This window comes from Theropithecus gelada, chromosome 7b (genome assembly GCF_003255815.1).
Source record: "Theropithecus gelada isolate Dixy chromosome 7b, Tgel_1.0, whole genome shotgun sequence".
NCBI classification, from domain to species: Eukaryota; Metazoa; Chordata; class Mammalia; order Primates; family Cercopithecidae; genus Theropithecus; species Theropithecus gelada.
The window spans coordinates 74091629-74106134 of record NC_037675.1 but is presented as its reverse complement, the minus strand read 5'-3'; the positions used below and the strand labels follow the sequence as shown (position 1 = coordinate 74106134).

The 14506-nt window shown below is 49.8% G+C and overlaps 1 protein-coding gene across 1 annotated transcript in view; it reads left to right on the top strand.

The window, feature by feature from the left end:
• Positions 1–14506, top strand: part of DPF3 (double PHD fingers 3) — a 275892-nt gene that overhangs the window by 174849 nt on the left and 86537 nt on the right. Inside the window, exon 6 of the mRNA XM_025392879.1 lies at positions 5704–5782. Coding sequence (XP_025248664.1) covers positions 5704–5782 — 79 coding nt within the window. The remainder of the gene's footprint in view (positions 1–5703; positions 5783–14506) is intronic.

Below are 14506 nucleotides of genomic sequence, written 5' to 3'. Positions count from 1 at the left end.
GCCATGGAAGGACCCAGAAGGCTGTGGGCAAGGCTCCTGTGCTACAGTGTGTGGAGCTGCTGCACTCATAGCCTCAGTTCAGCTGTTTTGCCCACTCTTTATTTTTATAATTATTATGTTTTAGAGATGGGGGTCTCACTCTGTTGCTCAGGCTGATCTGGAACTCCCGGCCTCAAGCGATCCTCTTGTCCACATCTCCCAAAGTGCTGGGATTACAGGCATGAGCCACCGTGCCCAGCTCATTGTCCACCCTTTAAAGTAGTATATTCCAGCTACTGCTGGCACTGGAGAACAACTGTGTCCATTTCTCTTGTCAGAACCTAGAGGCAGTCTAAGTCTTGCCACCTCTGTGTGTGGTCTCTGGATAGCAGCATTCATATCGTCTGGGAGCTTGTTAGGAATGCAGGAGCCCGGACTCCACACTAGACTAATTAGAATTAGAGTCTGCACTTTGACAAGTCCCCAGGTGCTTTGTGTGCCCACTGAGGAGGCCAGCGCTAAGGTAGCTACAGAATAGGCTCCGCTTTATTTGAACGTAGACCCTGCGAGTTCAAATCCCAGCTCCACCACTTACTACCCTCTGGGTGAATTAGGTAACCTCTGTGATGGCGGCCAAATTATATAAGTACCCGGGGCCTCAGTTTCTTCATCAGTAAGTTTTGAGTGCTTCATACTGCCTAGATATTATCAGGAGGATGCAAGCAAAGGGCATAACTCTCGAAACTTTGATAATGGGTATTCTCTGAGCGGTGAGGGAAGCCCAACAATTAATGATTGTGTCTATGGTAACTTCAGCCCGAGAAGTCAAAGCTCTTTAAAATTCATGAGATTCTTGTGAGTCATCCATGTGAGTATTAGCGATAAATCAATTATCAGTCAATCATGAAGTATTTATGTACTATGGTGTTCAGGTGCCTCTCAAACTTTATGTGCCTATGGAGCACCTGAGGATCTTGTTAAAATACAAATTCTGATGCAGTATGTCCATAGGGTGGGGGCTGAACTCCTGCCTTGTTAATAAGCTCCCAAGTAATGCTGGAGCTGCTGGTGTCAGGACCACACTTTATATAGCACGGGTGCAGGCCGGGTGCGGTGGCTCACATCTGTAATCCCAGCACTTTGGGAGACCAAGGCGGGTGAATCACGAGGTCAGGAGATTGAGACCATCCTGGCTAACACGGTAAAACCCCGTCCCTACTAAAAATACAAAAAATTAGCCAGGCGAGCTGGCACGCACCTGTAATCCCAGCCACTTAAGAGGCTGAGGTAGGAGAATCGCTTGAACCCAGGAGACAGAGGTTGCAGTGACCCGAGATTGAGCCACTGCACTCCAGCCTGCACAACAGAGCAAGACTCTGTCTCAAAAAAAAAAAAAAAAGAAAAAAGAAAGAAAGAAAGCAAGGGCATAGAGCAGTGGTTCTCAATTTTTTTGATCTCAGGAATTCCTTATACTGAGAGCCCCCAAAGGCTGTTATTCAGGTTATAACCAGTAATATTCATATCACGAATGATATTTGCCATTTTAGAAATTAAAAAGGGGGTCTCTCTACACCTATTGTGATTTAAAAGGTGGCCCAATAAGAAAGGTTTAAAAGAAAAACAAAACAAATTTTAAACTAGAGAATACACACAGACATCACATGTCACGTCGCCTCTGGAAGACTCCATTGGACGCCTATGACAGCGTGAGAGTGAAAAAGGCAAATCATCTTTTAGGACTCTTATGAAAATAGTTCAGACACTGCAGAGTCCCTGAAAGGACAGTCAGGGATCCCCCAGGATTCCTGGGCCACACTGTTTGAGAACAACTGGTATAGAAGATCTAGCTCTCTGCTTAGGACCGAGTCTGTCCTAGTCAAGGGTCTTTCAGCTTTAATAAAAATGGGAAGCATTTGAAAAGCTGCCAGGCCACTGCCCCAAATTTGAGCAACCTTTGAAGATCCAAACCACAGGAAGAGCAGGGACGTGGCAGGGACTTAGCATTGGGAAACAGTAAGGAACCCAGGTAGTTTCTGGCCTCTACTTCTCCCTCCTTCATTCTTCCTGCTTTCATGTGTACATGGCCCCATAAGGCTCCTGAATGTATGGGCCCTCAGTTCAAGTGGCCTACACTAACTAGGGTCACTGTTTTCTAATTCCAAACTCCTTGGAGGTAGAATCTGATTGGCCCAGCTTGGATCAGATGACTACTCTTGAGCCAGCCAATCAACTGTGGCCAGTGGGACAGGGCCATGTGGCACACTCATGGCTGCCATGGCCCAGCAGTGTGGGGATAGGGGTAGGGAGGAGGGGAGTAGGGTGGGCAGTTCTAGGGGAAGGAGGATTGGCTTCCTTTGGCTGGTCAGCTTCAAAGCTTTCTATAACAGAGCCTGGAGACCTAGGTCCTGCTCCTTCTGCTGGCCCTGGGATTGTGGACAGGTCAGAACCTGCTTCATCAAGGGCCAGATAGGAATCATAACACTACTTGGTCTAACTCATAGGGGTATTGTAGGAATTAACTGAGCTACTATATGCAAAAGAGCTTTGCATGCTATGTGCTAAGTGTTAGGGGGTCATAATAAAGTATAGCATGCCATTTTGCCCCCAAGGACCTTTGAATCAAACTAGGAAGAAGATGCTAATACCCATGATACCATTAGAAACAGCAGGTACATGACTGTGCACTAACCAAAGGCAACAGGAGTTCAGAGGAGAGAGATCAACCTAGGCAAGGAGGGGGGAAATAGTGTGTTGAGTGCTTCCTGTGGACTTAGTGCTGTCCCCTGTGGTTTCACACACTCTCAGCTCAAACTCTCTCAACAGCTCTGCTATATAGGTGTTGGTGTGCTCATTTTACAGTTGAGAAAACTAAAGCTTAGAGAAGTAACTTGCCCAAGACATGTAGCTGGTATTTCAACCTGTGTCTTATCTGACTTTAAGCGGATGCTCTTTTCACTACTTACTGTGGCAGGAGGAAGATTCTTGGAGGAGTGGAGGTTAGCAAGGGCAAAGCCTGGATCAGGTGTGCATGGGCAGAGGAGAGCATGATCATGGATCAGGTGTGCATGGGCAGAGGAGAGCGTGATCATGGGCTGAACCCGACGGGATCAGCACTAGGTTGCCACTGGCTGTGTAAGGGGATTGTAGATGGCAATGATTGAATGAACGTGTGAATGCATGAACCTATAACCATGGGCTCCTGTCTTTCATCCTTTTGTCTAATGGTCTGAAAGTCCTGTGGGATGGACTGGGGGGCAGTGTGGAGGTAGATCCCCTGTTAGGGTGGACTAGGGGGCAATGTGGAGGTAGATCCCCTTGAGTGGGTTCTTTGAACCCACTCAGGGGTCAGTTGATGAGCTCCTGGATTAGGGTGGGCAATGGAAAGGAAATGCAAAGCCTAGATGGCCTTTGAAGGAAGAAACAATAGCATTTGGATACAGAAAATGAAGAAGAAGAACCAGAAGTGACTGACTCGCTGCCTGCCTGATTGACTCGTTTATTTGGCAAATGTTTATTAAGTGCTTCTTATGTGGCTGACCCTGTGCCAGGTTCTGAGAATAGTGGTGGCCCCAATAAACATGGTCTTCACCATGTTTGTCTCTCCATGTAGGAGAGACAAAATCAACTTGTAAACCAACACAGGTATAATCTAATGTCAGCGCTCAGTGCCATGATGAAACGGGAGGGGAAAGAAAATGATAGAGAGGGTGTGAGTGGATGTAAGTTGGTCAGGGAGGGCTTCTCTGAGGAGGTGACATTTGAGCAGGACAAGTGGGATTCTGAGTTTCCAAACCTGAGATCTTCTGAGAGACCCTACTGCTTCAGAAAGAGTCCCTTGCATGTTCCCTGAAGTGCCCTATAGACATGATCCCCATTTTGCCATTGAGGAAACTGAGGCAAAGGGAGTGTGGCACACAGAGTCACTCTGCTGGTCAGCCCTGCTGCAGGAGATGAAAACCTGGCTCCCACAGCACCCTCCCTTTCCTGCTGGCAGCTCCCCCAGAAGCCCTCATGCTTCCAGTTCTGCTCGACTCCTCCCCTTCCCCCGGAGGTATTTTTAGTCTCCCAGAGCCCCTTCCCCAGTCTGCTGTTGCCTCGTCATTCTGCTTGACTTGCTTTCACCTGCTCAGAGGCGGCTGTGACAGGGCTGCGGGCTGCATGTCAAGCTGTCCCTGGCTTCCCAGAGGGGTGTGGAGGGGGAGGGCAGCTGAGGGTGACCACCCTCGGCAGTGCGGGCAGGCAGGAGGCCTGTCAGTGCCCGGGGTGACTGCCAGCGCCTACAGATCCCTCTTGGGGTCAACTCTGAGTAATGAGGGCGAGGGGAGGAGGGCTGCTGGCTGTCAGCGCTGCAGGGGTGGGGTGGGGAGGGAAACCAGTGGGAGGGAGGGAGGAAGTGGAATTTGTTTTGGAGAGAGACAAGCTGAGGAGGTGACAGAGGTGGTAGCTTGGCAGGTGGTGTTGATTGGGAAGTGGGTGTGTTTTCTGAGTGTGTGTGTTGCAGGCCTAGGGTACAGGCCTTTCCACTGTGAAGTCCCCAGTGAGTGTGTGCATGGAGTGTGTGTGCACAGAGTGTGAGCGTGTGTGTGAGAGTCTCCCAGGCCTTTCAACCACCAAGTCCCCATGGCCACTTTTCCAAGCCAGGCCCCAGGGGCTGCCCCATTTCCCCTGGACCCCAGGCTGCTGCCAGGTCTCATTCCTCACCTGCTGCCCCTTCCTCTCTGTCCCCAAAGACCCCCACAGGCCCTTTCCTTCGTTGGGAGTTGACTGCTACTCATTACCAAAGAATGACACACGTGACCAGTGTGGCACTTACAAAGGTTTAAAAATAAACCTCACCGTGTTCTTGTCACCACCGCCCTGGTGCTGCAGAGCTGCCAGCAACCTCTCTGACTGGGCTCTTTGATTCTTGAAGGTAGAGCTCATTCCACTGCCACCCCGGGTCATGCTGACCCTGTCTGGGAGATTCACACAGGGTGGTGGCAACAGAAGTCCAGCCCAGGAGACCGTGAGGGTCAAGGTCTTCATCACTGGCTGGAGGCCGAAGGCAGACCACACAGGGAGGCATTAGCCAAAGCCCACCCCTACTGAGTAGGCCAAGCCTGGGGTGGTGGCAGGAGCTCCCCTGTATCTACACTAGTGCATTGGGCCTGGATTTCAGGACTGTCTGGCTCTTGGGACATTGGGGGAGATGGACACAGGAACCTAGGAAGACAACTACAATTATGCCTCCTTGCCCCGTCAGGCCTTGCTCCTGATACATGCATCAGCTGGACAACCTCAGGGGCCTGAGGTTGTCATCCTCAGCGGTGTCAGTGAGGCTAGGGGCTAAGGAGCTGGAGGAAGCAGCCTCAGTGGCACTGTAGTGTGTGGGAATTTGGTAGAGGAGGGCTTTTCAGTACGGCTGCCTTGAGTAGCCGAATGACCTTGGGCAAGCTACTTAACTTCTCTATCACTTCAGTCCTTTGATCTGTAAAATGACGACCCTAGTAGAAACCACCTCTTGGAATTGTGAAGATTTAATGAGATGATACAGGTGAGCAACTGAGTGATTTCGGGCACGCGTCACCTGACCTCTCTGGGCCTCAGTTTCCTCCCCTGTAAGATGGGACTGGTGTTGGCACAAAAGTTGGGATGAAGATGGTGTAAGGAGCTTGCAGAGCGCATGCTCCAGAGCCGTAGTGATGACCGTGGTAACGAGCATCCCATACCCCAATGTCTCCCCAGGCTCGTGGCTCTGCGGGGGGCAGGAGGAGGCACGACGCCGCCTCTCAGGAAGACCACGACAAACCTTACGTCTGTGACAGTAAGTATGGGCCGGTCCCACCTTCCTTCTTCTGCCCCTGACCCCAGGGCCCCCCTTCCCTGTGCTTCCTTGGCCGTCCGCCTGCCAGCCTCAGCGTGTGCTCGCCTCTTCCTCTCTGTCCGCACCCCAGCTTACCCGCCTGTCGCCTCCGCCGCAGTCACCACTTCCTTGGGCTGCTGCTGCCCCGGGAGCGGGTTTCTGCAGAGGGGAAGCCAGCCGGGGTGGCCCCCACCCTCAGTTCTGTGCCCCCACCTCCTGCCATGCCTCCTGCGTGGCTCTCCTCTGGCTCTCTCTCTCACGCTCTCTGTCTCCTCTAAGATTCATCCTCTATTTCTGTATTTCAGAGAGTTACAAACAAAAGCATAACTCAAAACCCTCCGACAAAGGTACTTGGCTCGTCGTGGCTTTTCATTTGTTTCCCTTTAATTTCCTTTCCCTCTTTCTCTCCTGTCCTAGGTAGGGCAAGTTATGAATCTTTCTATGACGATGACTTACTTTAAGAAATGGCCCTCGATCCATCTCTAGTCTTTCTTGCTTGCTTCAGAAACATCTTTTGGACAAGCGACTCCCTGGCTGACTCCTGAGTTTAGGGTCTGCAGACAGAGCTAGGGAGCCCACGGGAGGCGAGTTGCAGGGAGCCAGGGCAGTGGGTGGACCTCTGGAAACCTGCAGCTTGAGGAGGGATGTGGTCAGCTCCAGACAGCCGAGCACTGAGTGGCGGATTGAAAACCTGTGCCCTAGTCATCTTCTCATGGTACTGGGTACCATTTGCTCATTCCATGGGAGGGCAGCCCTCACCACCACACTCCTAATGATCTTCGCTTGCCATCTTCTCCTCTCTGAGGATGCAGAGCTTCACCATAGGAGGGAAGGGGCTGCAGTGAGGATGGCAGTGAAACAGTCGAGGCTGGACCCTGGCATGGGGCTCCCTCTGGGTGTCCCACCCATCTCGCTGGGGTCTGCAGTCTCCCTGAAGGCAGGGAGAGAGCCAGGCGGGGGGGCGCCCAGGGAGCGGGCTGGGGGTGGTGTCTTGTCTCCCCCTTCAGTGGCCTCTTTTGATTTCAAAAAGTTGTTCTGTGTCCGATGGGGTGACAGCTGATTGGAGAACATTTTGCTAGAAGAACTCAAACTCCATGACCCCCATTTGGCTGCTTAATACTCCGTGCAGATGCCATTCTCGAGACAACTCCTGCAGGTAACGTCTCCACCCCAAAGCAATTCCAATCCAGGATGAGGAGGGAGCAGCGCACGGGGTCTGGTGCCTTTTGGCAGCACCAGGAAGTGCCTACCTTGGCCTGGGTCTTGCTTCCTACATGGCGTTCAGTTTCGCTCTGATACGTAGAAGCCCAAGCCTGCTGACCCTTGAGAGACTGGCTCTAGGCCATGGGCTGGGAAGGGCCCTCAGACCCCCTTGGGCTTTCCAGCTGTGTTTGGCTTGACCAGTACATCTATCAAGAATGCGGTGGCTATGGCCGGGCGTGCGGTGGCTATGGCTGGGCGTGGTGGCTCACGCCTGTAATCCCAGCGCTTTGGGAGGCCGAGACAGGCGGATCACGAGGTCAGGAGATCGAGACCATCCTGGCTAACACGGTGAAACCCCGTCTCTACTAAAAAATACAAAAAACTAGCCGGGCGAGGTGGCGGGCGCCTGTAGTCCCAGATACTTGGGAGGCTGAGGCAGGAGAATGGCTTGAACCCAGGAGGTGGAGCTTGCAGTGAGCTGAGATCCGGCCACTGCACTCCAGCCTGAGCGACAGAGCGAGACTCCGTCTCAAAAAAAAAAAAAAAAAAAAAAAAAAAAAAGAAATTGACTTCTATACCTCCACTACCCATGCCTAAGTTGAAGAATTGAATGCTTACCTGTTCTGTGACTCCCTGACCCCAATAGATAAAGCCCTTCAAGACACAAAATTAGACAAGCGACAGAGCAAGACTCCGTCTCCAAAAAAAACCAAAAAACAAAAAACAAAGAATGCCAACAACTGCTTTGGAACTGGGGCATTGCTACTGTATTCTTCTTCTATTTATTTGTTTTAGAGAGGCTCTCGCTTTGTCACCCAGGCTGGAGTATAGGGGTGCAGTCATAGGATTATAGCTCACTACAGCCTTGACCTCCTGGACTCAAGCCATCCTCCTGCCTCAGCATACCCAGCAGCTAGGACTACAGGCCAGTGCCGCTATGCTTGGCTAAGTTTTAAAAATTTTCTGTAGAGACGGGGTCTTGCCTAGGCTGGTCTTGAACTCCTGGTTTCAAGTGATCCCCCTGCCTCGGCCTCCCAAAGTGCTGGGATTACAGGTGTGAGCCACTACGCCCAGCCCTTTGTTCCTCTTTTAAAATGCTTTATCTTCATATGTGATTGTCTGCTACCGTAGACAGTGGGATCCCTTTTTGCTCTATCTCTACAGCTTTCACTGGATTCCCAGCCAATCATAATCCCGTGGACTCCCAGACACACACACCTGTGTGCCGTTTTCTCCGACTTCACCCCCTCCCAGTTCCTCTCCTCCCACCTTTGCCTCTGACTTCTGCCTCCTTGTGGATCATCTCCATGAAGTGCCCTTTGGGGGCGTCCCTCTCTTACCGGGCACCCCTCTTCTGCAAAGTGCTTGCATCACGCGCTCTCTCTTGAGCCCCCGTGGCTTCGTTTCGGGGCTCTCAGTGCCCTTGGCTTCTCCCGATGCCCTCCCCGCGGGCTCTCTCCCGCCTTCTGTGTGCCCTGTAGTGCCTGGGAGGCCTGATGGCAGGCTTTCTGGAAGTCTCAGTGGCTGCTTTCTTGGCTCTGTCTGCATGCGTGCTGCCTCCTCTCCCTCTCTCGGTGGAGCAGGGGCCACCGTCGATTACCCTTCTCTGTTCTGGCTCTCTTAGGAAATTGTGTGGCAGCTCGGTGATTAATAGACTTTATTTTTATCTGGTGCCCTTCAGACATGTGATCCTTTGGGATAGAAATGACCTTTGGAGAGGTCACGAGGCCCACCCCCCCACCCCCAAACTGGGCAAGGAGTGCTTTTAATAATCTCTAATGCATCCTAAGTAGAGAGGTGTCTGGCCGCCTCCTCGAGGGGTCCCCAGGGATGGTGTTACCATAAGCTGCCCTTTCTTCCAAGATGCCAGCTGTGCTTCGAATGAGTGTTTTTCCTTAATAGGAGCTGAAAATTTTCTCTCCTACAGGTCCCCTTGTCGTTTGCGCATCTTTCCCTAACGAATAGGCACATTAGGGCTTTGTCCATTTGGGAGACCTTCTGAACATCCCGTACGTTCTTGGTTGACTTAGGACCCCAACCCATAGTCTCTGTGGCACCCTGCTCGGAATTCCCTTCCAGGTCTACACTTAAGCATGACACTCCTAGGAAGCAGCGTCAAGTCCAGGTGGCTCAAAAAGCAACAGACGTATTTCCTTATTTATGCCCTGTCCACCCTCTCATCAACTTACCAGTCGGAGCCTGTCCCAGCCCTGGTGTCGATGCCTCTCCAGGTGCATGCTCTTTTCTACTTATGCATTTGATTATTCCTTCTTCCATAAATCACCTGCATTTGGTCCCATTGAGTCTCAATAAACAGATCCAATAATATGTGACTTCAATATACAAGATTCAATAAAGGCAAATTTAAAGACATTGCCCAGTAGTTAAATTTCATTCTCCACAGATTTGCCATCCCTGCCATTTTTGTATCATCTATGGTGTGATTTGCATAATTCCCACTCCATCTTTCGAGTTATTTATGAAAATATTAGATCACCTTGGACCCCAACCCCTTTCTGGGTTTATGTGGAGTGGTAATAAGCTATATTCTGATGTGATTTATTTAACCCTTCCTGGAATGCATTCCTGAAGATAGTAGTCCTATGTGTTCTTCCTCCAAGCTTCCTTTTCAAAATGGGTGGCTGGAATATTATTGTAGCTGCTAACGCCAGGTGATAGAGAGTTTGCCTGATGCCTTTCACTCAGTCATTGAATTTCTTCCATCTCAGAGAAATATTAAATCACCTGAACGTGATTGATGTTTTACCCAATCCATGGTGTATGGATGTATGAATACTTTGTTTTCCAGCAAGTAACCAGTCTCTTTTAATTACCTTGAAAGTTTACCAAGCTTAAGGATTAAAGTTCTGTTTCTTCCCTTTTAATCTCTTGCCTAAGGAGAAGTGTTCTTATGCACAAAGACAGCAACTGATAGGACATTGTGGAAAAGGCTGTTGGTGTTTGTGAAAGTGTAGACCTGGACCAGCTGCACAGCAATGCCTAGATGCTTCTTAGAATTCAGACTCCTGGGCCCCACATCAGGCCTCCTGTATCGGAATCACTGAAGGGAAGGCCAAGGGGCCTGCATTTTCTGAGAGCTCTTCAGGGGATTCTTGTGTATACTGGCTTTTGACAGTGATAAGTCTACTTCATTTAAACATGAAGGCTACTGGCTCCTGACTGCTCAGCTCTTGTTATTCCCTGCTTTTTGCATCTGGACATTCTGGAGTCTCCAGGAATTCTCCAGGCAGGTTGCCACTGGCTTGCACCAGTGTTTTAGTTGGTCTCCTTAGAATCTATTCTTTCCATTTATTTCGCATTGATATACAACTCAGCAATCCAGTGCTTGATTTTTCATTCACTTAGTCGCTTTAAATCCTAGCAGTATCCTTAGCCCCGTTTTATAGGCGGGATGGTAACTGGGGACAGGTGTGTGGAAGGAATCCTTGGATTTGGGCTACTAGAAAGTTTTAAAAGTCATTTCAAGAGTTTGCCTCTTCTCTTCCTAATTGCTCCCAAGCCTGAATTTTTCTGTTAGCGTCATTGGAGCCAACTCCTGATGAGAGACCCACTTTTCCATTTTCTTTGTTCAAGAAACATCATAGAAAAGAAGTTGGTGATGACGATGTGTTGTTCAGGGGGAACATTTTGTCTCTAAGCATTAGCCATGCGGGGAGGAGCAAAGCAGGCATATGCCCTTTTGCTAGACACAAGGGAAGCAGTGTGGGAAGTTTTCTTTTCTCCTCAAAGTGTTTTCTGAATCATGGTCTTAATGCCTGTGAGTGGGTGCTTAGGGTGTGTAGAGCACTAGGCTAAGTATTTCACATGGATTATCTCTGTAAACCCCCCGCCAACCCAGAGAGGCAGGGACCATTGACCTCACTTTACTGTGAAGAAACTGAGGCTCAGAGAGGTGTAGGGCCTTGTCCATGGTCACACAACTGGGATCTAGGATGTGAACACTGGGATATGATCTCAGCGTCCTCAACTCTAGAACCGCCATACCCTAGGACATCTTCCACACTAACTGCCCCTTAAGTATGCTCTCCTACCCTGGAGTTTGGTTCTCCTGAGGCTGCAGAAGAAACGTTTTCAAAGTTAATTAATGAGCACGCACACCTTACTTATGAGGTGAAGCCCTGGCCGCTGTCGACGGGCAGTTTCTAGCATCAGGCTGGCAGGCTGGAGTCAGGTAGTAATTATAGTTGAGTGGAATGGAATGAATTATATGATTTCCAGCCTTTTAAATTTAAATCTATTAAAATCACTGCCCCCCAACTAGGGCATTAGGCTAGATTAGTGACAAAAGGCAAATAGACATGGCTAAAGCCCTCCTAGAAGCATGACTCACCCCTGAGTCCCATCCGGTGTCACACACCAGGAGTGGGTCCTCTCAAGGCAGCCTCTGTCTCGGCAAAGTCTTTGTTCTCTACCACCTCCACCCCACAGATGTGCATCTTCAGTTGTGTGGCCACTTCACGCTGTTGCCTCCCTTCTAGAAACCCAGTCGGGGAGTGTGTTGCCAAACCAGTGAGGGTAGTATCAGAATAGGGTCTAGGGTCTCTTCCGGTTCTAAAGTCTCTTGTTCCTTGGCGGTGGTAGACTTCAGAGAGAAGGGTATCAGGCTGATGGGAGGAACAGGCTGGACGTCTAGTCCTGGTTCTACACCTCAATCGCTATGGCACTGGTTTCCTCCTTTGTCCATGAGGGGATGGCTCCTCCCTTGGGCCTCTGGACTGCCCTCATCAGCACTCCTTCCCCACACAGTGGCACCTTTCTTCTCAGGCAGCAGCTTAACAATGATGCTCTTTACTAGGGAGGCAAGATGTCTGGAGGACATGAAGGGAGCAGCGGATTGGGGAATGCCACGGGAAACTGTACCACAGGCCAAGAGGTGCGATGGGATGGGTGGATCTGCGGATTGGACAGACAAAAGCTTGAACCCAAGGCAGTCCCAGAAAATCTGCTTGACATCAACCTCTTTCAAACTACCCTGGTTTTACCCCTAACCAAGTGCAGCAGGGGGAGTTAGATGACTCTTGCAGTTTTGCCAAAAACAATTTTTTTTTTTGAGGGCATTAAGGCCCATATTCTTTAAGGCTCACGTGCTTTTTGCTTCAAGCTGCAGTGGAAAAGCCAATAACGCGGCCTTCAGGCTCACTGCCTTTGCCGCTGAAGGGAAACCGGGCTCATCACTCAGTTGTCTTGCAGGTCTTTGGATGGGGGTGCGATGGGGGAGGGTAGGAAAGGCTCGGTGCCCCCAGAAACTTGATTTGTGGAGCGAGGCTTGTGGCATGGGATTGATCCCTGGAGACTGAGTGCATTGTTCCAGCAAAGCTGGGTCTGTTTAAATATTTAAATGCCATTGTGTCATGGACACAGGTTGCAGGTGTTCCCGCAGGACTGGCCAGAGGCAGGGCTGGGGAGAAGGAGGAGTTTCTCTTTGCTGTCTCTAGACCCTCCTATCTCCGCCTCCTCTCCTCCAGGGCTCTCATCTTGGCATTTGACCTTCTAACCTGCACCTGTCTTCTCTGGGCTGTGACCCACACCCTCTGGAGTTATTTTCTATTCGGTCACAACCTTGTTCTCCACTAACTGTTTCTCGATGCAAACCTCGTGACAATTCCTATTTCTGTGAAGATGGCCCATAACAGGGTAGATACTAACAATTGTAGAGGTGCTTTTTATTATTTTTTAAATAACTTTTTCTTTTTTTTTTTTTTTTTTGAGACGGAGTCTGGCTCTGTCGCCCGGGCTGGAGTGCAGTGGCCGGATCTCAGCTCACTGCAAGCTCCGTCCCCCGGGTTTACGCCATTCTCCTGCCTCAGCCTCCCGAGTAGCTGGGACTACAGGCGCCCGCCGCCTCGCCCGGCTAGTTTTTTGTATTTTTTAGTAGAGACGGGGTTTCACCGTGTTCGCCAGGATGGTCTCGATCTCCTGACCTCGTGATCCGCCCGTCTCGGCCTCCCAAAGTGCTGGGATTACAGGCTTGAGCCACCGCGCCCGGCCTTAAATAACTTTTTCTATGGAAATAGTATTTGTTCATTGCAGAATAATCAGGAATTACAGATATGCAAAGCAGAGGTTGCAGTGAGCTGAGATCACGCCATTGCACTCCAGCCCGGGTAACAGAGCAAAACTCCATCTCAAAAAAAAAAAAAAAGTGGAAAAATAAAAGTCACCCATAATCTCACTCCTCAGAGATAACTTACATTTTGTTTTGCTGTATTCCATTCTAGGATTAATTCTATCTCTGTCTACACACACACACACACACACACACACACACACACACACGACGACGAATAAATGATACGTACCATTTTAATGCCCCCTGCCCCACTCAGTGATGCATCAGGAACATCTTTCTGTGTCAATAAACAGATTTTATGACATAGTTTTTAGGACTGTATAGTATTCTATTACACAGATGTGCCACAGCTTACGGACATGTCTCATAATTTGCTCAATGTTCTACTGTTAGATGTTTAGACAGCCTAATATCCGTTTACTATTAAAAGCACTGTTCCAGCTATACGTTTGCATAATGCTTTATCGTTTCCTAGAAGTACAACTGTGAGGCTGCAGGGCCTGGTGCATGGCCTTTGATCTCTCTTATTTTGAGTCATGGTGGGGAGTATAGGAAAGCAAGGAGCCTGATGGGTCTGCCAGGTTGCAGAGAGCTGGGTGAAGCAGGATGTGCCCTGACTTTGGAGTGGCTCTGCTGCTTGTTATCTGTGACATCGAGAAAGTCATTTGCTGCTGGGAGTCTCCATGTCCTCCGGTGTGCGTGGGAATGGGGCACGGTGGGAAAGCTGACTGTGATGGTGTATATAAAAAGCTTTGCACGTGGCATGTGCTTGACAAAGGTTTCCCCCACCTTGGTCTTCTTATTTTCTTTCTCCAATATACCTGGGAGGAGAAAGTCTGATATTGCACAGGAGAGAGCACACTGCTGGGCGGTATTTAAGTGAGGGGACAGTGAGCACTGAAGGAACAGGGCAGGGAATGGTCACATGAAGAGGGGTTGCTATGTCACAGGGTGCAGCCCCAGGATGCCAAGAAGGCCCTTAGGGCACATGGATGGAATTGATGTTGGTCCCCAGGGGTGGATGGGTGTGCCCAGGGGTAGGGGGAAGAGATAATAATGATAATGCTGAAGTTTGTTGACTTATATTATAGACCTGGAATATTCTGTTGGCTTCATCTATATTAACTCTTTAACCCCCACAAAAGTGCTGTGAGATGGATGCTTTGGTCATCTCTATCCTACAGATAAGGCAACTGGGGAGAGGAAGGGTTAATTAACTTTCCTGAGGTCATACAGTGAATAAATGGCAGAGCCAGGATTTGATCCCAGTCATTCATCTCTCTCTTTCTTTTTCTCGCTCTCATTCTCCTTCTCTCCCCCACCACATGTACTGTCACTCCCCCTTTCTGGAAGCTGCTGGTACCTTGTGCATACCTCCTGGTAGGCTGTCT